This window comes from Leuciscus leuciscus, assembly GCF_965113295.1.
Source record: "Leuciscus leuciscus genome assembly, chromosome: 17".
Classification (NCBI taxonomy): Eukaryota; Metazoa; Chordata; class Actinopteri; order Cypriniformes; family Leuciscidae; genus Leuciscus; species Leuciscus leuciscus.
This window is the reverse complement of record NC_138741.1, coordinates 3141387-3164634: the sequence shown is the minus strand read 5'-3', so window position 1 is coordinate 3164634 and position 23248 is coordinate 3141387. Positions and strand designations below refer to the sequence as shown.

At 37.3% G+C, this 23248-nt stretch overlaps 1 protein-coding gene across 3 annotated transcripts in view; it reads left to right on the top strand.

Moving 5' to 3' along the window:
• Positions 1 to 6718: 6718 nt before the first annotated feature.
• ccdc9b (coiled-coil domain containing 9B) overlaps positions 6719 to 23248 on the top strand; it is a 29903-nt gene continuing 13373 nt past the window's right edge. For 2 of the 3 annotated variants that reach the window (XM_082143794.1, XM_082143793.1), the window contains exons 1-7: positions 6719 to 6940; positions 13124 to 13231; positions 13523 to 13627; positions 14091 to 14231; positions 14983 to 15117; positions 20164 to 20220; positions 23012 to 23178. In XM_082143794.1, the coding sequence (XP_081999920.1) occupies positions 6929 to 6940; positions 13124 to 13231; positions 13523 to 13627; positions 14091 to 14231; positions 14983 to 15117; positions 20164 to 20220; positions 23012 to 23178 (725 nt within the window). In that variant the 5' untranslated portion in view covers positions 6719 to 6928. Of the gene's footprint in view, positions 6941 to 7099; positions 7362 to 13123; positions 13232 to 13522; positions 13628 to 14090; positions 14232 to 14982; positions 15118 to 20163; positions 20221 to 23011; positions 23179 to 23248 lie in introns of those variants that run through there. The other variant, XM_082143795.1, reaches the window with a different exon arrangement.

The following is a 23248-nucleotide window of genomic DNA, read 5'->3' as shown; positions in this document are numbered from 1 at the left end:
ACTGTAGCATTGCACTTAAAAGGACAACTTTGTGCCTTTTTTTACCCCTAAAGGTGCATATTAGAGTAGAAATATGAATCTTAAGGTACTACTGTGAATTTAGGGGTTAATAAGGTACAAAGTTGTCCGTTATACATTCTCAGAAAAAAAGGTACAAAAGATGTCACTGTGGCGGTACCTTTTCATAAGGTATACTTTCATTCCTTTTAGGTACTGATATGTTCCTTTAGGCCCGGGTATGTACTCTTAAAAGTATAAGAGATACTGCCCCAGTCACAGCTTTTGTACCTTTTTTTCTGAATGTACTGGCCCAGTGAAAAGCCTTAAAGGTACAATTTAAAAAAAATAAAAAATCTGAGAGTGAATGAAAAAGTTTATGTTCATTCAAAGTAATCGTCTTACATAATTCCATAAATAAACTTTTTCACTGAACTGACCTGCATGCTCCACAGCAGAATTTGAATTAGCCTCATATTTGATAAGGTTTGCATCATTGATTCTGTTATTTTTCTGTTACCGTGAAGCCATCTTTATTGTTTAACGCGCTATAGAAATAGATCTGACATGACTTAAATTCAAAAGAAAACAACTGAAAGTGTTAACTGATCTTCATTTGCATTTGAGGTAAATAAAGTAAGGAATCTTTCTCAATATTTATCCTGGACAGAACTAAGAATTTACGAAGGATTACCTAAGGATATTGATTCATGTTAAAGTTTGCATAAATTCACATGTAAACTGACACTATATGTTGATCTTGAGAATAGAATTGAAGGAATTCTTGATGGTGTATGTTTGTTTTATATTCTTTTGAAACATAATGCTTTAGGGTGTTTGCTCTGTGAATCTGGATTAACCCGCTCTGTGTTTGTAAAGGTGTATGAATGAGTTGCATATATAGAGGCATGTGCACCCGTCATCTTTAATTGATTTAATAAAGCAAGCAGATCCATGGGAGAAAATTTGTTAAATTCTCATGAAATTCCCCTTTTTATTTATGCAAAATGTAGGCCTGGTTTCACAGACAGGGTTTAGATTAAGCCAGGATTAGGCCTCAGTTCAGTTATTTAACTAGCTTTTATAAACGTGCCTTATATAACACTGTGTGAGACAATGCCACTGACATATTTTACAATCTGTCAGTGCAAGTTGCCTTCAGTTCAAACATGCATGTCTGTGAAACCGGGGGATGATTTTATTATTTTTTCATTTGATTCTTGTGGTAAATAACCTGTTCCTGACAGGTTTCATGAGATTCGCTTCATCAAAGCTATACTTATGCAAGGTTCTTGATTTCACACGGCATTTGTTTTAACTAGGTTAACCAACTCTATGCCAAGAAGGTGAGAGTTCTTGGCTGTAATCCTTAGAGAATAAACAGGTTTGGTCATGTTTACCATCACAGAACATTGACACGCACATGCACATTGATAGTTAGTTGCCAAGAGCCAAATCCTAGGTCTTTAGATGTTAGCCTTTTGTAAAAAATCCCTTTAAATAACAAAAGTCAGTTCCTTACTATACCATTACCATTATTACTACCAATTTTGGAAGGAAAACAGCAGCACAAACCTCAATAGCCTAAGTTTCATCATTCGATCTGATGAGTTCAGTGATGCAGTGCTATTTTATTATTATTATTTATTTATAGTAGCCTAGTATTTTAGTGCTATAAAATATAACTATGAAATTGCCGTTATAATCAAGTTAATAAAGTTGTGGTGCAGATTTAAATCCTTTTATAAAAACATTCCTTAAAAACAACGCAAGCATATTTAAAAGCATATTCTTGTAGTGACTAGTGAAAGTTGATAGTCTGGGACAAGCACCAGTATTATTCACATTAAAGACATGAGTCACTGCTTCAACACCTCACTCTCCTCTGATTGGTCGACACGGAGGTGTGTCTGATCAACATCAAACCTGCCACTACAATGAGCTTCAGGTTTATTTTTTAAAGATCTTGGCGTTTCCAAAAGACTCGTAATGCATATTTGCGGCCTCGTTTTTTGGTTTTTTATTTCAAAATTGTTTTGATACTCATAAAAACAGGTTCAAATGTGATTTAAAAAAAATTAAAAATAAATACTAGTTATGATGTTTTGTGCTGTGTTTATAATATTTAAAATCACCAAATAATGTTAAACATGACATTAAAATTCCATGCATAAGACAATAGAAACATATAGCCTATTAAAAAAGCCTTAATGTCACATATGCAAACCCAGTACATCCAGATAAATGCATAGCCATTTTCTCCACATTGCTCATTGTTTTATAAAGCAGAGCGGGGTGGAAATTCAATGCTGAATGTATCACTTTATTTATTTTATATAGGCTATGTAGTTTGGGGATGAGATATGTGTGCTTTGCATTTTGGCTTTATGAGAAGTCACACATAAATATGCTCAAAGAGTAGCTATTGGAGTGTGTAACATGAAGCCACAGTGACATCTGAATCTCTTTTTTTTAATGGTGTGCATACACAGACGTAGTGTTGTGGAGGTGAGCGGTCATGTAGTAAAACATTGGTTTGTTTTCCCTCGAGCAACAGGTGTGGTTTATGCTCAGTGTTTCAGGTGTGCCCTCGAAAAACAGACTGATTTGGGATATTTATTTGATATTTATGAATATAACAGTTTCACTGACATTATATACCTATATCTTTGATCTAAACCATCTATACAGTAGATAAAACACTCGTTTAATAGTTTCATGCAATGTTGCTTTTATTATAGATGTGCACTTTGACCCAATTCCTTGTCCTGGACACTGTTTATTATGTCGTTGCACTGTTTAATAGCCTATGTGTAGGCTATATATTGCCAAGAATGTCTATTGCCCAGACACTTAATGATCAAATGATAAAATTCCTTGAGAGAAATAAAAAAATATATACTCAAATGAGTCAACAGTTGTCTTAAATAAGCTGAAGAGCACAGCTATGAAAGTGCGTAGTAGCTCAGATCACGTGGTTTCGCACTTTCGTCAATGAGCAGCAGATGGCGCCAAATCTGAAGCGCGCAGTGACGTCACTCAGTCAGGCCTCAGTTCAATCTGCCAACCATGAACTTAACTTGTGTTAGTGTTTTATACCTAGTTGGCAGGTAAGCGGTTCCACATCCACCCTGAATACTGGTTTATTTTATTATTTCACCTCATTTGGTATTATTTTTTCTCTTTTAATGTCTGAAATGTTGTAAAAATGCAACGTAAAAAATGCTGAACGCGTTTTTGACGTTACGATACAAACATACAGTTGTCAAAAACAACTCCATCTCAAATGTAACGTTAAGTCAGTTAATGTAATGTTTCAGAGGTATACATAACATTATTTTTGTTTTAAACAAATTATTGTTGATGGTTTAGTGCTGTTTTATACTAGTTTGATTGATTGCTAGTCTACACAGCTAACAATAATATGTTCTAAAAACGTTTTATATTACCGTTATGAAAACGTTAGTTCTGGATGTTCTTTGAACATTCAAAACGTCTAGTTTTTAAAAAAAAAAACGTTTTAAAAACAATTTTTTTTCTTGGTTATGCGAATGTTTGATCGTTTTGCAAGTAATGTGGGAACAATTTGAACCATCTGAAAGAAAGTAGGAACGTTTAAAAACATTATAACGTCCAAATGAAATGTTTCAGAAAAACGTTTCATGAAAGATGTATAAATAACGTTTTGGTGCTAACGTTTAGAGAACAATATTAAAGACCAGATAACTTTGAATGAACGTTTTATTAACTGGAAGAACGTTTGTTCTTAACTTTGAGGACCTTAATTGCCACAACTTTCTGAGAACGTTCCCGGTGATGGATTTTCTCGTTAATATGCTCAGATATGTTTAGATATTGAGCAGGACAAACCAGCTCACTACCATTACCTACTGTTGCTTTACCATGATAATATGGTGGTGTTCACGTACATGGGATTTGTATATATTCATATATGGGCCATTCCTTGGTTTTCGGTAATATTTCAGTCCCCCAGACTTTTTAAAGTGGTGGTTCACCAAAATGAAATATTAAAAGCTTTTCACAATACGTGGTATGTAATCATGAACTTAACTTATGTTTTATACCTAGTTGGCAGGTAAGCGGTTCCACATCCACCCTGAATACTGGTTTATTTGATTATTTTATCTCATTTGATCATAATTGAATGTCTTAAGTATAAATTAATAAAAGGAATTTAAAAAAGAGATCACATTTAAATAATTTTTTTATAATAAAATAATGTCTTATTTCTATTGTACACTAAGCATTTTGTCATGTCCTTGAGGCACTTAACTGAATTTGCACATAGAAAATATTTAACAAATTGTGCACAGAATATACACTTTTTGCAAGTATTAATTTGTGTTGATTTCTTGTGAAAAATAATAAATAAAAGGATAGACTTTCTTTAATGCCTGAAGTGGAGAAAATATGATTTGATATGTTCATAATGTTGTGGGGTATTTAGAATGAATGAATTATTTATAATATTATCATTCAAAAATACAAGTTGAAATATTACCTAATCCCAGGAATGACCCATTTATAATATTATTTACTGGCACTGTATTTCAAAAACTGTGGAATTTCCATGTTCTAAATAATATACTGTGTCCGTTCATCTGAGGTTCTTTACGTTTTCTGCCAGTAATCAAGTTTGTTTTTGGATAATTTGAATATATGCAATAATTGTCTCTCTATATGCACATGAACTGTCATTGTTTCTTACAGCGGAGAAACACAGCCTGAGGAATCATCATGCAACACCAGGAGCATCTCATCATGTTCGTGGACGAACACTATCTGCTGGAGGACAAGACTCATGTGAGTGTTTCAAACACTTTTTGTTGTGTTCAGATCGAGATTGTAACCAGACTTGATTAGTATGGCTTGCTTCATTTAAAGTTAAAGTTGCACTAGTTGTTTGGTAACACTTTACAATAAGGTTCATTAGTTAACATTAGTTAAAGGGATATTTCACCGCAGGAAAGATGAATGTGTATTTAAATTGGGTCATTTATGTAGTAGAAATGTGAAATTATTTTAGAAGTTACTTCTAAATTACTTCTAGACTGAGAAAAGCCAGAAAATTAATTTTTGGCTCATGTGGATGAAAGACAACAACTCCCAGAATGCACTTGCTTCACTACCGGGTTTCTACTGATACAAAGCTTAATGCTAATCGGTGAAGTATCCCTTTAATGTATTAACTAACATGAACTAACCATGAGCAATACATTTGTTATTGTATTTATTAATATTTGTTAATGTTAGTTAATAAAAATACAGCTGTTCATTGTTAGTTCATGTTAGTTCACAGTGCATTAACTAATGTTAACAGTATTAGTAAATGTTGAAATTAACGTTAACAAATATTAATAAATGCTGTATGAGTATAAGTGCAGTTCATTATTAGTTCATGCTGACTAATGAACCTTATTGTAAAGTGTTACCACTTTTTTCTTCTCTATCGTGTCGTATATTCGAGTGAAACGCTTCTGGAACAAGAACAAATGTGGGCATTGTGGGAATTGGTGGGGTGGGAATTGATTGGATGGTTGTGATTGGATGGTTGTGGTTTGCTATTGGCTGATCTCATGTGAGTGACAGGTTGCCCCGCCCTCGTCATAAGAGAAGAGATGCTGCAAGAGGGAAGGGAAGTTATTCTGATTCAAGATTACTAGGCATATGATGTGCACTGATAAATAATTTATGAAATACACTGTAATATTCCATAAAAAAAAACAAGAATTGTCCATTTGATTTCATGGTGACTTTAAAGCCACTTAAACAGGGACCGTATGATTTATTTTATGCACTTGCTTTTATTTATTTAGCAAAAGATTTTGACTTATAGGTGAAGAAGATCACAAGCAAATGTTTATAAGAGATAATAATTTTTGCCGTACATAATACCAAGTTTAAAGCACAAGTTAGATTTGTACATGAGGTAGAGCAGAAGAGAATAAGAGTTGTTTATGGTGGTGGATTAGTTAAGCACTTGAGGAAGAGGCGTGTCTTCAGTTCAGATTTGCATATCTAATTGACATGCAAAGTAACCAACCACAGATCTTTTGTTTTATGTGAATCTCAGAAGCAGATATGCACATTTACCTTTCAGAAGTGTGTGCTGTTGGCAAATTTTAAGGTGAAGTGTGTAATTTCAATGCCACATGGTTCATCAAATGAGATGATTACGTTTCAGTAAGCAGCCACCCTAGCAACTGCTTAGCAACGAGCTGTCAACAACCCACAACATAAGTGATGGATTTAAGTAGTTCATCTCTATGTCAGTGATCGTTATGCTTAGGAATTTATGTTTAATTTTAAATTAGATGAATCCACTCAAACAAATGACTCTCATGAGCCAGATCGTTTTAATGAGTCGGTGAATCATCACTCACTGAACCGGGATGCATTTGTATGATTTCATTCATTGTTAACTTCATCAACCCTGTCCAATGGTTTTGAAAACAAACAACATGAGTGAGTAAATGATCATTTATTAAAAAAAATTTTTTTTTGAGTTGAACCGTTTCTTTAAATCGACTAGTGAGAGTGTGAAAAGAGTGTATTTCTAGTTCAACACTTTTAAATGTATTGATTTCTAGATGTCACTGTTGTTATAAAGATCCCGTATTGAGAGTCATAAAATGAATGGTTTTCAGGGGTATGACAGCAGGCGTGGGTGGGGTAGTGAGGGGTAATTTTAACTATGAGCAAGAGCTTTAGAGAGAGAGAGAGAGAGGCTGAGCCGTACGGGTGAGCGGCGGGGTCCGTTAGCAGGGCTTTTCTTTGCGTTCGGAGATCTTGGCTCGCAGCCCAACTGGCGTTTTTGTAATCAAGGCATGATTCCGGGACTCCATGCGCTTCTTCCCCGAGCCGCGTCGGCTGCCTGCCGTTTGCAAGGATCCCAGATTTCCCTGCTGACATGAACAGAGCTGTGAGTGCCACTGTTTCTCATTCTTCCACTAGCTTCTTTTTTTTCCCCACTCTTCATCTCTCTTTCGTGCACATCTTTGCTCTTCTCTGGATCCTGCTCGTTCCCTTTTTTTTTCCCCCAGCAGTCTGGATATGAGGATGGTAGGCTGACACTTAACGTGAGCTTGCTGTCAGATGCACGTTTGTCTGAAGAACGAGGCCTAGGTTTTGGGAACGGGAGCGTCCGTCAGCTTATAGTTAGAGCCGCTGTGTTGGGCTGTTTGACATGTGATCTGTACAGATGAGTGGGAAGCGGCCGCTGGAATGTTCCCTGTCCTTTTTGCAGCATTGATGATTCATGTTGGCTCGTATTGCACTGGATTTCTGGATGTGTTTGTACCTCCGTGAGGTTTTGTTTTGGTCCCCTGACAACCGAAGTCACTGTGAGTTCCTTGTGCACTTGCCTTTGCAATCTGTTCACTCTTTAACAAAATAAAGGTTCTTTATTAGGAATCAGTGGTTCCACGAGGAACAGTTTACATCCATGGAACCTTTCCAGGTTCTTTTATAATGGAAAAGGGTTCTTTAGATTAAATAAAATGTTCTGAACGCTAAGAAACATTTTTTATTTTATGGACTGATCACTGAAAGGATCTTTGGGGAGTTTAATTGCTTATGGAAACTTTAATTTTTAAAAGTGTGCATCATTATCACTTAAAATGTTCTTTAAAGGGATCGTTCACCCAAATATGAGTTCATTTTATGTTCATTTCTTATGCCGAACACAAAAAATATATATTTTGAAGAATGCTTAAGCCACTGTTTTCCAGGTGATGCATAATTAAAATTTATTGCATTTTGGTGTCAATTATTGCATTGCAAAATTGCTTGTAAATTTCACAAATAACTACAAAGAAACGGCACGTAACACATTGAATTTTGAAGTAGAAACGCTGAAATACAGTAGTATTTTCTTTTTTTAAAGTGTCTTGCACTATATATTTCAAGTCTTCTGAAAACAAATGATGCTTTGTGAGAGGAACAGACTAAAATTTAAGTCATTATTCTCTGAAAATCCCCTCTGCCGTAGCTCTCAAATCTTATTCGCAGTTGCATGGAGATGTTTGGCAAATAATGGCTTGTATTTCAGAGACCAATCATATGCTTCAAAAATCACATCCACTTCAAGAACATTTTTGCTTTCATGTTCCACAGAAAAAAGAAAGCCAAATGAGTTAGAAACAGCATGAGGGAGTAAATGATGACTGGATGTTTATTTAATGGTCTGCACCTTTAATATGAAGTGGTTTCAGACACATCTGAATTATTAGTCTGCATGTTTTCCCCCACAGAGGGCCTGTATAATAAGCTTACTAATGTGTGCTTTGAGAAACAGGAATGCTGGGAGTCTTAACAAAGTTAAGATGTTTGGTGTCATCAGTAGCAGAACTTGTTCTGCTGATATTAACCAATCAGAATCCTCCATGCAGAATTTAATTTAATCCCTCCATTGCGATGAATGTGAGTCCATTTACAGGGGTCATATGTTATACTTGTGTTGCGTTTAATCTAATTTTAGGTACGATTTTTTCCTGCACCTAAAGATTTATTGTTTTTCCTCTCCAAACTTTTTATCAGGGCGTGTCCAGCTGATGAGAATGTGTGTGTGTGTGTTGATATGTAAATTTATGCGATCATATGTTAATGAGCTCATGACCATTTTTGCTGTTTAGTTTTAAAAAATGTGTGTCTGGGGAGTTCATGATTGTTGTAGTCTGTGTATATAGGGCTGTTTGCAGATATCCAGAGAGCTGGATGGCAGATAAAATGCTGATGTGCAGTTTCATGACAGCACAAAAACACACAATTGCTGAGTTTGCTTGCAGCATGTCATCTGTTGCGCACTGTCACTTTAAATGTGTGCAAAACGCTCAAGCGCAGCGGCTGCATGTGTTTCAGTGGGTTTGCATGAGTGTTGAGTCATAGTATGGCTGAATTTCACATGAAGTGAGCACAGGGAAGGGTAACTTAATCTTCCTCTGCTTCACTCTGCATTGGACAGATGTAGGGCTGTCGTGATAACTGCAATATTGTAATACCGAGTTACAACCCCCTGTGGTGTAAATCAAGCTTTTAATGTTGTTTATATGTCTATAGTGTTTTTAATAAGACAAAGCATGTGTAAATTCATAAGTCGACACCATTGCTGAGTATTTCCTCCTTAAAACTGCAGTGAACCAAAGACAGTCTCAAAAACACGCTTTGAAATCGCTGGTGTTTCTGACATCACAAACTACCTTGTAACCAATCAGATCAACGTGTGATCGTCAATCAGTGGATCTCTGAGCTGAGTGAGTGAGTGGAGGCGGGGCTCATTTGCATATTCATAGAACCGCGCATACTAAATGAGGCAAGGGTGTCGAGTTACATTCAAGGCACGTTTTCCAGGTAAAAACGTTTAAATATATAATTCTGGTTATCAAAGGGATGAATGGATCCAGTTATTGACTACAGGGGGACTTTAAGACTCTGTGGCCATTGTGATTTGTACTAAACAAGCCTAAACAGACAGCGAGTGAGAGAGATATCGAGTATATGCATCTTTCCTCCCTCAAATCAACACCTTTATTGCTAACCTTGCAGGCTTTCCTTCAAATGGCTTTGATATCGGTTTTGTTGGTTTCTTCTGATCATGTCCTCGTTTGTTTCTAGTATGTATGAATTTCACATATGTCTAGTTTATATAGCCCTGTGTCTCAGTTATTTGTAAATGTAGAAATTAACATTAAAGATTAATAAATGCTGTAGAAGTATTGTTCATTATTAGTTCCTGTTGACTAATAAAAACTAGTTAATGTTACCAAATATATTTTCTAAAGGTGAAACAATGAATAGATATGTTATAACAATTGTTCATGAGATCACACATGCATTATTCAGTGCATTACAAGGCATATTTAATGTGCATTATATTATAATGCATTATATATATATATATATATATATATATTAGGGATGGGCATTCGATTAAATTTTCTTAGTCGATCGTCGGGAGAATTAACGATCGACTATCGATTAATCATTAATATTTTTATATTGAAATTCATTATTTCTTTTAACTTTTTATAAATTAAAAATGCAATGAAAATACAAAAATACAGTTTGTTTGTCCTCGATGAGATCTTTATTACAAGAAGATCAACTTGCAGTGAAACTGGACGTTCGGTAGACTTGAAGATTCCTGCGGTGCTCTAAACCAGTGGAACCTGCAGCTGCGAGCCGGCGTTCTTAAACAGAGACCCATGGCCACTTCATCCGTTTTCTGTGATCGGATAGCTATCCGCTCGTGAACAGACCAAATCTAAATGCCCTCCGAAACGCATTCGAGACGGATTTAAATCCGATCGCTCAAACCACTTCAGGAGGAGATCGCAGACAAAACTGGACAAGAGTAAATGCATCTGGTTGTTGAAACCACATATGCAAATTTGACTTATCCCAAAAATGATAAGAAATAAACGTGTGAGAGCGTGTTATAGGCTATATGTCATGTTATATCCAGATATGACGACGCTACTTCAACACGCATCACCACAGATGAGCATCTATTCATCAAGCCAACGTGCAAACTATCGCAAATCAAAGTTAAAGTCATTCATCAACACACAATCATCTTCATTAAAAGTAAAGAACCGAAATGATCTTACCAGGGCTGTTGCCGCAATATCTTGTTGCGGTCTTTGATTTAGAAATTTTCGCTGATGATCAATAAAATGCAGCTCATATCAGTTGCTTTCGCTGACGTGCAACAATTTAAATTGACACATTTATGTGACCAGGTGTAAATGGAATCGTTTTGATAAATCAGATAGCTATCCGATCTGAGAAAACGCATGAAGTTCCCATAGAACTTCTGCACCAGTCTACTGATTTCTGTTGAGAAAGATAAGCATGTTGACATGATCTGGGATCAGACGCGACCGCAACCTGGTGACAGCCAGTCTAGCCGCCGAAAACACCCGCTCTGAGGGGACTGACGTTGCCGGGATGCGCAGGTACCTCCGCGCCAAAATTAATTCCATTGCTTCAAGACTCACACTACGCAACGCAACCTGCATTAGTTTAATCGATAACAAATAAACGTGATCGACGAAATTCTTAACGATCAATTATCGATCGTCGATTAATCATGCCCATCCCTAATATATATATATATATATATAAAGGCTTCAAGTGAAGTGCTACCAATATTTTGCTCCAATGCTCGGTTTTGAAATAGAGTTTTCTGGGTTATTTAGTTGAACTCCGTGGGCAATTTCAACTCGAGCCTAAGTTATTAGTGCTGTGAAGTGACCTAATTGTCCTTTTGGTGATTCTCATGTAAATCCTGTGGATGCAGTAACTATGAGCACTAGGAAAGTCATGCTTGTTTTAACAAACCCCTCTGACAAATCATGATATTACTTAAGCCTTTTATTAGAGGATCAGTCCTGCCCGTTGATTTGCAGAGGTTTTCCTGTGTTTGGAGGGATGAAAGCATCTTTCGACCTCGAGGAATCTCTGTTTTGAGCTGAGATCTGACTCTATTCTCTCTCAAATCTCTGCAAGCCTCTTTAGATCCAAATGTACTCTGTGTAGGAGTCTCACTGGCCTGGAGTCAGTCGGGTTATCTCTGCCGCAGGCGCTCTGGCTTTCAGGCTTTCATGTCTCTAAAAATCCACAGATACTGAGAGATCTTGATGTTTGATGCCTGATTTAAAGGTTTAGTTCACCCAAAAATAGAAATTCTGTCAGTAATTACTTACCCTCATGTTGTTCCAACTTCCAACCCCGTAACACAATCTCCATCTTTAACACAAATTAAGATATTTTTGATTAAATCTGAGAGTCCATGCAGGAGGAGCAGCGTTTGGCACTGTGTCGCTTTTCAGTGCGAGCTGTGTGGAGAAGCCCATTTCCACCTCTATTGCGTTGGAGAAGCAATCCCGCGTAAAATGCAGGTTGCACACTTGAGCTCTAGGTGGGAACTCACGGTCTTCCAGGCCAAGTGCATGCAACCACTGGCGCCTAATTTCCAAGTCTGCTGGAAAGCTATGAAGTCCAGCAGTGCTGTTGCAACCAGCAACACTACACCTACGTACCCTCCTGACCACTGTACTAAATACAGATAAATCTACGCTAGCTCATCCAAGGGTGTGGTGAGCTCGTACCAAGGGTGTGGTGAGCTGGAACCTGCTTACGTCACGTAGTACCGCAAACATCCAATAGGAAAATTCAACTGCAGTAGCCACCGTTCAACCTGAAGAGGGCAGCACTCAGACGTTTTTACACCATATATTGTAGAATTAAAACACTTTATACCCAAATGTCAAAAAAGTTACTTGAATCAATGAACCGCACTAATAAAGCCCCATTCTTACAGATCATTAACTAAAAAAAAGTTGGTTTAGGGTTTAGTTACCCTTTAAGCAAGCAACTCAAACCTGGAATGTTTTTGTAAATCACATTTTAAATCACATTTGCAATTTTTATCTGAAGAATCGCTATTAGATTTCCCCCCCAAATCATGCAACCCTACCACAATGTTTGAGGAACATTAACAGAGAGATTCTGGCAAATGCTGTAAAATGAATATCCAAATAACCCTCAATATCTGAGGGTCATGGCTGAGTTTTGAGCTACAGCGTCTGAAATCGTGGTCACATGTGACTGTCAGACGTCTTGAAACAGCTGATGGCATGAGGAGTTTTACTGCGCTGAGCTCATGTTGCCGGTCGTAGCAGCTGATGCTAATAATGGCGTGTCCGTGTGCAGTTAGACCCACAAATGTACACGTGTTAAAGAAACATGTAGACAGTAATTGACTGATTATAACTAATCATATGTCATTGTGTTTATATTTCAGTCCTGGACTGTTTCTCCTGGGTCTCTGGCATTAGACATTTATGTAATATAAACGCAGCCGTATTCCATTAGATTTGCTTTATGTAATTCTGTTATTTTTCCTCCAGGCTGTTTAAACGTCTGGACAAGAAAAATGTGCAAAACTATTATTTTGCTGTTTGTGTATAAAGATTTTCATTTTCATGTGAGATGCAGTAAACAACAGAAATCCTGCTGGCAGACATAATCTTTGTTATGTATCACAGATTGTTTGGATTATTGTGTTTGTGTATGTAATGTTCATAAACCGTTCTGTGCTCAGAGCTCGACAGAGATGATGATGATGAAGAAGGAACTCAAGGATGCAGAGCTGGATAAAAAGATCGAGGCCTTGCGGAAGAAAAATGAAGCACTTATGAAACGGTACCAGGTGAGAACCTGATTAGATCTAGATCTTTAGATCTAATTGAAATTTGGAAACAAATCATTTGAAGTCTTGTTTAGTATGAAATCATAAATCTATGGAAAATAGAAGAAAAAAATGCCTGATGAAGGTCATGTGACCCAAAATGTTGCTAGAAAGCTATAGCAGTGTGTGGGATTCATCCATTATGCTTTTAATTTATTATTCTATTATTTGATATTATTACAAAAACCTAAAATGCTAAGAGATGCAGAACATGATCTTTTTACGATATGATTTCCTTATGATGTTTTACAGGAAGTGGAGGAGGATAAAAAGCGTGCGGAACAGGAAGTGATGTCACCCCACGGCAGGAAGGGAAAGCTTGATGATCTATCCATCACCATCAACAAATCCTGCAATGTGAGCTGCTTTATTCCTTCACAGGTTAAACTGATAATCGTGATTATTTTGTGATTATCATCACAAGAAAAATTAAATAAAAATATTAATTACAATTGACCATTCGCAGGGAGTTTGATTGACAGGCGATCTGACCAATCATAATCCGCCATCCGCCGAATCCGCTATTTTTGTCCGACAAAGCAGTCAGGAGAGTTAGTAGATTAACGTTGGAGGATTTGAACTTGAGAAACGGAGTGTACTGACGTCTTTCCACGGTTAAAACAACATTCCTTCTGATGTTCATTCATGTTTATTTGATGCTATAAATGAACTAGAAGGACGAGATGATCGGTTCACGAGCGGCTTTAACTGAGCGATCTGTCACGACACATTAAAGAGACACAGAACGCTATTTATTGTTTACATTTCTTTAAAAAATGACCAAATTTGTTTCATATCAAAAGTACCCTGATCTGTCCAGGATCAGCGTGTGGTGACCAAGAGGCCGGGAGGGCTGAGAGAAGGAGAGCCGGAGAAGGACTGTGATCCTGGATCCAGTGTCTTCAGCATCGGGAGAGGAAAGAGACGGCAGCTGCTCGTCACAATGCCAGGAAACATCAAGGTGAGACCGAATCAGCTTATTAGAGAGAGATTATTTTCAATTTTCAAATTTTATTTTATTTTATTTCAATTTTTAGTAATTTTATCATGTTGTCATTGTTATTTTTTTATTTATTTCTATTTAGCTTAAATTTTTTTCCCACTTCACACTATGTGGTTTCTAGGTGCTTTAAAACCCATTTAAGTTTAATAATGTGACGTTTTTAATAGAGAAACAATATATGCGAACTTGTTAATGAGAAGTCAAAATATAAGCTTGATGGTTTAATGGAGCTCGACTATTTTTGTCTGTCAAAATGCCGGCGGACACAGAGAGTGTTCTGTGTCCACAAACAATGTTCTCAATGCTGGAGTTCATGTGTAGAGCCCCTGGTGAGACTTCCAGCAAAGTTTCATGTTGTGTCGAGCCTTCTTAGTGTTTTAAAAATAGCGCTTTTTTGATGCTATCATAGTCGTGCCCCAAGCACTCCCATTCACAAGGCAATCTGACCTAAAACGAAAATACGGTAATTCTTAAAAGTGGCGTTTCCATTCTAATTATGCCTTTAAATGAAAGTTTGCCTCGGGTAGATTCACAAAAAGACCCTAGGTTGCATTTTGGCGAGAGTTACGCTTTATAAAAATGATAAATTTTCCCAGATCGTGCAGCTCTACTCGTCAGTAACTCTCGTCAGACACTTGTGATAACAGGCATTAGACAGAGATAATGAATTTAAAGGATGTTAGAGAGTGTTTACGTCATGTTGTTTCAGGGTAAGAGGGTGTTCGGGGAAAGAAAGGACCGGAACCGGCCCGTGAGTCCAGTGAGGTTGAAGTGTTGTGTTGAAGACGTGCTGGAGTCCGACGCACGAGAGAAACGTCCTCCGTCCGCAAGGAGAGTCCCGGAGGTGAGCAGATGTTCTCTTGAGTTTTGACGGCCCCTGTTTAGCAGCATGTGTCTGGGACGCCCTCTTCATTTGGTTCTCAAGCCTTGATGCCGTAAATAGATTCAGACATGACAGGAGCCGAGCGTGTGAATGTTCATTGGGCCGAAGTTTGTGCGTCTGTTCAGCTGTTCTGGTGGATTCCAGACGCCTGACGTCACTGGGTCACCAGCCACACCAAACACTGATTCACACTGTTTCTCTTTCTTTCTCGTTTGTTTTGTTTGGGTATTTTATCTCTGCCCGTTTCACCGTCTGCTGTTCAAAAGCTTGGGGTCTTTGAAAGAAGTCTCTTCTGCTCACCAAGGCTGCATTTATTTGATCAAAATACAGTAAAAACTGTAAAAAATTTAATATATTTTTGCTGTTTTCTATGTGAATATGTTGTGATTTATTCCTGTGATCAAAGCTGAGTTTTCAGCATCATTACTCCAGTCTTCAGTGTCACATGAAGAATGATGTCACATCATTCTTATATGCTGATTTGCTGCTCAAGAAGCATTTATGATTATTATCAGTGGTAAAAACGTTTTTTTTTTGCTGCTTCATATTTTTGTATGCATTTATTTAAATTTATTTGAAGTATTAATTTTTACAAAATTCATACGGCATTATAAGAAAATGGTTTAGTGCTGGTTTAGTGTTACCAGGGTTTCCACGGGTCCTTGAAATCCGTGAAAGTTTGTGATTCTGAAAAAAAAAATGTCAAGGCCCTTTGAAAATAGTCCTTGAATTTATTTTGTGCAAGAAGTTTTCTGGAAAAAATTTCATCTTATTCCCTCCGGTCCGCTAATGTGTTATTTCACCAAAACTTTGTGGCCTATGCATACTAGCTTGCGTGATTTACGCTAGTTACGCGCATTTACGCGCTACGTTAAGTGTTTCCCGCGTGAGGTATTTTATTTTATTTTATTTTATTTTATTTTATTTTATTTTATTTAAATTTTTTTTAAATAAATAAAGAATGTTGATAGGGACAATGCTCATTGATCAACAAACAAGTTACTTGCTGTCAACAAGCCAGAGTTATCTACAAGTGCTAGTTTCCATCTGTTGTCCCTAGCCAGGTCTTAACAGGCACCCTAAAATACAAAAGTCAATAAAAATACACTATAAATTTAATAAATAAATACAGTAGCAATGTAATAAATACAGCAGGAATTTTAAAACAATATGAGCATACCCTCAAACAGACAATATATTGCTCACCTCACCTAACCCTCATCTTAATTACAGTATAAAGTAAATACAGTATAAAGAAAGAAAGAAAAGAAGAAAAATAAGGCAATAAAAGCAAAGTATGTTCATGGACTTAAGTATTTGGTGTATGGTTACAAGTGTAATTGTCCCTAATCCAAGATTTAAGCTGTTTTTTAAAAGAGGAGAGACTATTAACACTCCCTTAACTCATTGGGCAGACTATTCCAAAAAAATTGTGGCTCTGACAGAAAAGGCTGTGTTTCCAATCCTACTTTGTCTATATTGAACTATGCAGTCCCCCTTTTGATGTGTTGACATGACGTTCACGCGTGATGGAACCTCAACGTTTGTTGTTGGACACAACAAATGTGAATTTGAGGGTATTGGACCTGGAAAGTCCTTGTAAGGTCCTTGCATTTGAAGTTAACCAAGGTGTGGGAACCCTGTGTTACGTTTGTGTGATTTGTCTGTCAGATTGTCACTGGCGTGTGGGAATATGCGGGTGTGGACCGATGTGACGTCCTGGTTTCCACCCAGCGGGGCTGGACTGTCTGGACGGCAGCTGCTTCTGTCCTCCGGCGTCTGAAAGGCCCGTATAATGCAGCCCATTGTGTGACAGACACGACAGGCCGAGCCGAAGCGCTTTATCATCAGAGCTTTTGTCTGATCGGCGCTCGCAGACTCTTCTTACACTGACAGAATGAGAGTGTGATTCTGAGCGGCGGCGGCGTCTTCAGATATATGACTTCACTTAGCGTCAGTGTTTTACACTTAAAAACAGAGAGACGTGTTATTTTGGTATTTTTCACATTCTGTTATATTTATATACTATTATATAGATTCATATTTTTTATTCACTTTTTTATTTTAGTTTATTTTAGTCGTTTTGTTACGTACTTTTGTCATTTTTATGTTTCTATGTAGCTTTACTTTTTAAAATAAAATAAATTATATTATAAACTATATATTATTTTTAAATATAAATAATTTTAGTCCTTCAACTACTTATTTCAGTTAGTTGCCAAGGAAGCATTTCTAATTTTTAAGTTTTTCTTTAGCTAAATTAAGAAAATGTATTCTCCTACAGCTTTATTAAAATTTTGCTAGGGCAGTATTTTTAAAAATATTTCTGTTTACCTTTAGTAATTTTACTACTTCTTTTATTTCAGTTAGTTGCCTAGGCAGCATTTCTAATTTTCATTGAAGTTTTTTTAATCTGATATTTATGTTTTTTTATTTTTTATTATACATTTTTTAATTATTTTGCGATAAAAATAAATAAAAATGATTTAGCATTAATAACACTGGCCATTATACACTTTTTTTTCTTTTTTTTTCTTTTTGTTTGTGGTGTGGTTGCTAGGGCTGTCTGGGTGGTTGCTAGGTTCTTTTAAACACATTTAAATTCTATAATGTAACATTTTCAGAGTGAAGAATTGATTGGATGGTGGAAAGTGTCTCAAAAAGCCATATTTTGATCCAAAACTCATATTTCATGTGATATGCATCACTGCTGTGTGCAGCAGATGCGCTAGTGGCCGACAGACTGATCTTAGTATAATGTGAGTGGGAGTATTTTGTATGTGATACAATATGATTCTCCCATAATGCATCAGTGCAGTTGAGTGCTCTGCCCTCGCCGATCGCAGCATTCATCAAATATGTTTCCAGAAGAATTACATCATGCCACATCCATAAATGTTATTAGATATAGATGTCATGCTGTGATCATGATGGAGGACAGAAGGCAGTGTAGCTCTTATATCTCTCTCTCACTCTCAGCTCATTGTTTGAGACCATAATTAGCCATACAGTTTAATCTTTCTTCTGAATAGGTTTATTATGAGTGCAGAGGCAACGTGCCAGTTTGAGACACTTTGGGTGTGTTTTAGTCTCGTTCTGTCACAGTAGTGTGTGTTTCTCTTCAGGACAGCATTTCTCTGCTGGTTTTCCTTCAGGAAAAACACTTTACAATAAAGGTCACATTTGTAAACATTGCATGAACTAACAATGAGCAAAATATTTATGCGGCATTTATTAACCTTATTGTTAAGTTAATAAAAATGTCCATGTTAGTTCACACAGTAGCATTAACTAATGTTAGCAAATGCAAAATCTTTTCAGATCATCCGCGCTTCTTCAGAAGTGTAGAAAGTGTGCGCGCGTGCGTATGGTTGCCAGATACTATTGAAAAACGTGCTCTTTTAACAGAAAAGCTCTGACTGGAGTTTAAATTATTGAAATCTGGCAACCGTAAGCATGAACGCTCGTAAAAACAGTCTGTAATGTGTTGTCTTCTCCTTTATTCGACGAAAATAAGTGGTTTTGGTCGTTTTAATTTTTTTTTTTTTAACACATTTCAGTCTCGTCTTTTTTTGTCAACGATATTGCATTTGTTGATATAGTCACAGTAATCGTTTAATGACGTGGGTGTCGTCTCTCATTTAGGGGGAAAAAAGGTCATCAACGTAAAAAATTTTTCGTTAACGAAATTAACACTGGTGACAAAATATTTTATTAAAAAAAAATGTTTACAAAATTTGAGACCCCCTTCAAATTTAGCTTTTGAGGCTTTCAGGGGGTCTCTGGATTAACACTGAATCTGAATTTGTGCTTAGAGTTTAATTTGCACACTTTGACGTCAACATCAAATGAAATGAAAAGTGTTTTTCATACCGTATAAAATATGAGTTATTAAAACAAGTCTATCCCAACTACACACAACTAAATGGCTTGTTGCATTTTATCCTTGTTTCTTCTCTGCTGTCTGTGAATTTATCAGTCATTTCCGGGGCACAGCCCAGTAGTGGAGAACCGCTTTATTTTATGCCACACTTTCAAAACTCTACCGTTGTAAGGTTTCTAGAGAGTGTATGATGAGACCCTGCTGATTTACAGATGAAGTCCAGTGTGTGTGTCTCATGGCTTTGTCATATCCAGCCCTGAACTTTAATGCATAGATCTACAGATCTAGAAGCTGTGATGATGATGATGATGATGATGATGACATCTCTTAAGCAAGTGTACTGCTTGTGTTTATCCACATGAGGGCAGCGCATCCCTGCTAGTGTGTGTCATGTGCTGGTTTTAAATGGTGACAGGCTGCGTTCCAGGCTGCTAACTTCTCTCCGTCTCGTTCACTCGGATGTACGTCATTGCTTTCGTTGCATGAGTGCCCACTACTGGCGGAACCTTTGCAGTAGGCTGAACTGGAACGTGATAAGCCCTTGATCACTTAGAATCCACTATGGGGTTGATTTATTATTTTTTTATGTAAATAATTGTTTAATGCAGCACTCTATATGTATATAGGTGTGTTTGAGTTGTTTAAATATAAAAAATAATTCATATATCATAGAGTTGTTTGTGGTGGGGTAAATTGAATTGACGTCACAATCATGTTGCATTGTGGTATATGGAGCTGCCTGAAGTGTACATATGAAGTAGACTTGCTCCCTAGGTCAAAATCGAGGGTCTGTCCATATAAACGAAGTGGAACGCACTTCAAAAATGGCGGCAGGGATTCCCCCGAGGTGAAGTGCTTAGGGATGTTCTCAAGTGCGTGTCTAAAAGTGGACTGGAACGCAGCCATGGTCAGAGTCAGGCGTCACATCTTACCCCACTCCCCTTCTAAGTATTCCTGTGGTGTGTGTGTGTGTGTGTGTGTGTGTGTGTGTGTGCACCAGTAACAATAAAATTCAGCTGTGGAATCACTGTTTTTGAAATCTTGATCTGTAACAAACCTTTACACTTAGGTTTCAGTAACGTTGTCTCTCTCTCTCTCTCTCTCTCATCTGTGTGTTTATTCAGGAGGACGCAGGACAAGGAGATCAGTGGAGTCGACGTGAAGGACCTCACGGTGTCCCGGTGAGAGTGTTTCCATCGCTCACACACGCATATTAAATTAAACTCACAGAGCTCAACACAAAATGTTCAAATGCCACTAATCATGTTGTTAGGACAGCTAAATAAATTATTCATCAGCTTTTAAAAGGGAGGGAATAGACCTTATTCACAGCAGCGCCATCTTTGATTTTTTAATGGGAATGAAAGCGAGGCTGTGAGGGACAGACATGCATCTCTTCAATGGGCTGTGCTGTTATTTAATGTGTTTTTGGATTGTTCTGCTCATGAAACACTGGAAAAATATCTTTCCAAGAAATTTCAGTTGACAAAAAACTCCCGACAATATAAGCTGTGGAAAATTGTAAGTAATCCAGGAGCTTTATACAGCTTTTTACAGCGGATGCCATTGGAAACACGGCAAGTCTGTCCCTCACAGCCTCACTTTCACACCTGTCATGCCGCCGCTCTGAATAAGGTCTATGAAGATATCATTCCATCTTCCTTCCCATATCTTTGTGTTGATCAATCAGATTTAATAGTAATTAGTCACAAATTCATAGACCGTTTACAAGTCAAGTCAAGTTTATTTATATAGCGCTTTTCACAATACAGATTGTATCAAAGCAGCTTCACAGTATTAAATTAAAATAATACATCAATGTTTGTTTCTAGTGGAAAACGTCCACGTTTGGTAATGCTGATCAATAGTATTGTTGATTGATTAATTAAATTAAATATCCCCAAATATCCCCAACTGAGCAAGCCAAAGGCAACAGTGGCAAGGAACCGAAAAACTCCATCAGGTGACCTAATGGAGAAAAAAAAAACCTTGGGAGAACCCAGGCTATACAAGGCAATACCTTGTAATTAATACGGAACTTTATAGGTAACCAATGTAGTGATGATAAAATTGGTGTTATATGATCATATTTTCTTGATCTAGTAAGAACTCTAGCGGCGGCATTTTGGACTAACTGTAGCTTGTTTATTGAGGATGCAGGACAACCAGCTAATAAAGCATTACAGTAATCTAGTCTCGAGGTCATGAATGCATGAACTAATTTTTCTGCATCAGAAACTGATAGCATGTTACGTAGCTTAGCAATGTTTCTAAGGTGGAAAAAGGCTGTTCTTGTAACATATGAAATATGATTTTCAAAAGACAGGTTGCAGTCTAGTATAACACCCAGGTCTTTTACTGTAGACTAGAGGATAAAGTAACAGGACATCCTACTATGTTAAAGTTGTAGAGTGAGAGGTTTTGTGGGCGGTTTTTTGAACCGATGATTAGTACCTCTGTCTTGTCTGGATTTAATAAAAGAAAATTGCGCGTCATCCAATCTTTTATATCTTTAACACAATCTGTCAATTTGGATAATTTAGCGTTTTCATCCGGCCGTGATGAAATATAGATTTGAGTGTCATCAGCATAACAATGGAAACTAATTCCATGTTTCCTTATAATATTTCCAAGTGGCATCATATATATTGAGAATAACAGAGGGCCTAATACAGATCCCTGCGGCACTCCATAGTTTACTGGAGTTATGATCGATTTTTCTTCATTTAAATAGACAAAATGGTAGCGGTCAGATAGGTATGATTTGAACCAGCTTAATGCTTGTCCTTGAACACCAGTATAATTTTGTAGTCGATCTAAGAGTATTGTGTCTAATAGTATCTATAGTATCGAACGCAGCACTAAGATCAAGTAAAACTAGTATTGAGATACAGCCTTGGTCAGAAGCTAAAAGTAAATCATTTGTGATTTTAACGAGCGCAGTTTCAGTGCTATGATGCGGTCTGAATCCAGACTGAAACTTTTCATTTGAAACAAGTGCATTTGACAGACAAACTGCATATTTCTGCGCTCAGAAAAAAATCACGTAATAGCTTATTATTAAGTATTTTCATCTATTTGAGTTTCTCAAATAATCATATTATAATGAATATTCATTGTGAAAACAATTACATTAAATAAAAAATATGAACAATGAACATGTTTAAAATATGTCTGGCCAACGCATTCTCATCCTTGGGCGTCATAATACTGACGCTTTTGACATTTCGTCTACATCGAACGCACATGGCACCCTTTAGCGTCAATATGAGACGCACAGAGCTTTGTTCGGTTATGGGTAGGTTTAGGTGTAGTGTAGGGATAGGGTTAGACCGCTAGGAGGCGCCTTCTGGCCCATTTCTATCTGCGTCTCATATTGACGCTAAAGGGTGCCATGTGCGTTCGATGTAGACGAAATGTCAAAAGCGTCAATATATGACGCCTTGGGATGAGAACGGGCTGGTCTGGCTGTGGAATAAGCAATATTAAAGAGGACCTAATATGCCCTTTTTCAAAGTTTTGATGTTGATTTTAGGCTCTACTAGAACAGGTTTTCAGGATTGAATGTTAAAAAACACATTATTTTCCCCACACTGTGCTCTGATTGGTCGGCTGGAGCATTGTGTTGTGATTGGTCAAGAGCTTCGAGTGTGTTTGGGAAATGTCCCGCCCCTTACCATAACCACCAGTTTCAACACACTACTAACTAACTCAACCAGGCCCCGCCCCTTTATTCTGCGTATGAATTATTTAAATGAGGAATATTGTGACGTGTTCATTCCCGGAAGAAACTCAAGACTACAATGGAGGCGTTTCAGGGAGTTCAGAAACACTGACACTGATATAGAGATGAACATTACACACTAAAGAAAGATGAACAAGGAAAAAAATCCCCTTTAAATTTCAAATGTAAGAGATAGAAACAAATTGGATATATTTTGTTCTGTATTTGACACTCAAATGATCTCCTAGCTCTCTGAGGCCATCGCTGACCTGAGCATCACATCTAAGGAAGAACATCTTGAGTACCTGCGATGGAAGAAGGAGCGCGAGGAGATCGACCGAGAGCGCGTGGCCCGGCACAAAAACGCCAAAGGCCAGTGGAGGAGAGCCTGGGACATGGATAAAGCTGATCTGATGTAAGCCAGACGCAAGCGCCTCAATTCTGTTCTGACGTGTGAGAAACTAACCTGTGTTGCCTTAGTTTGC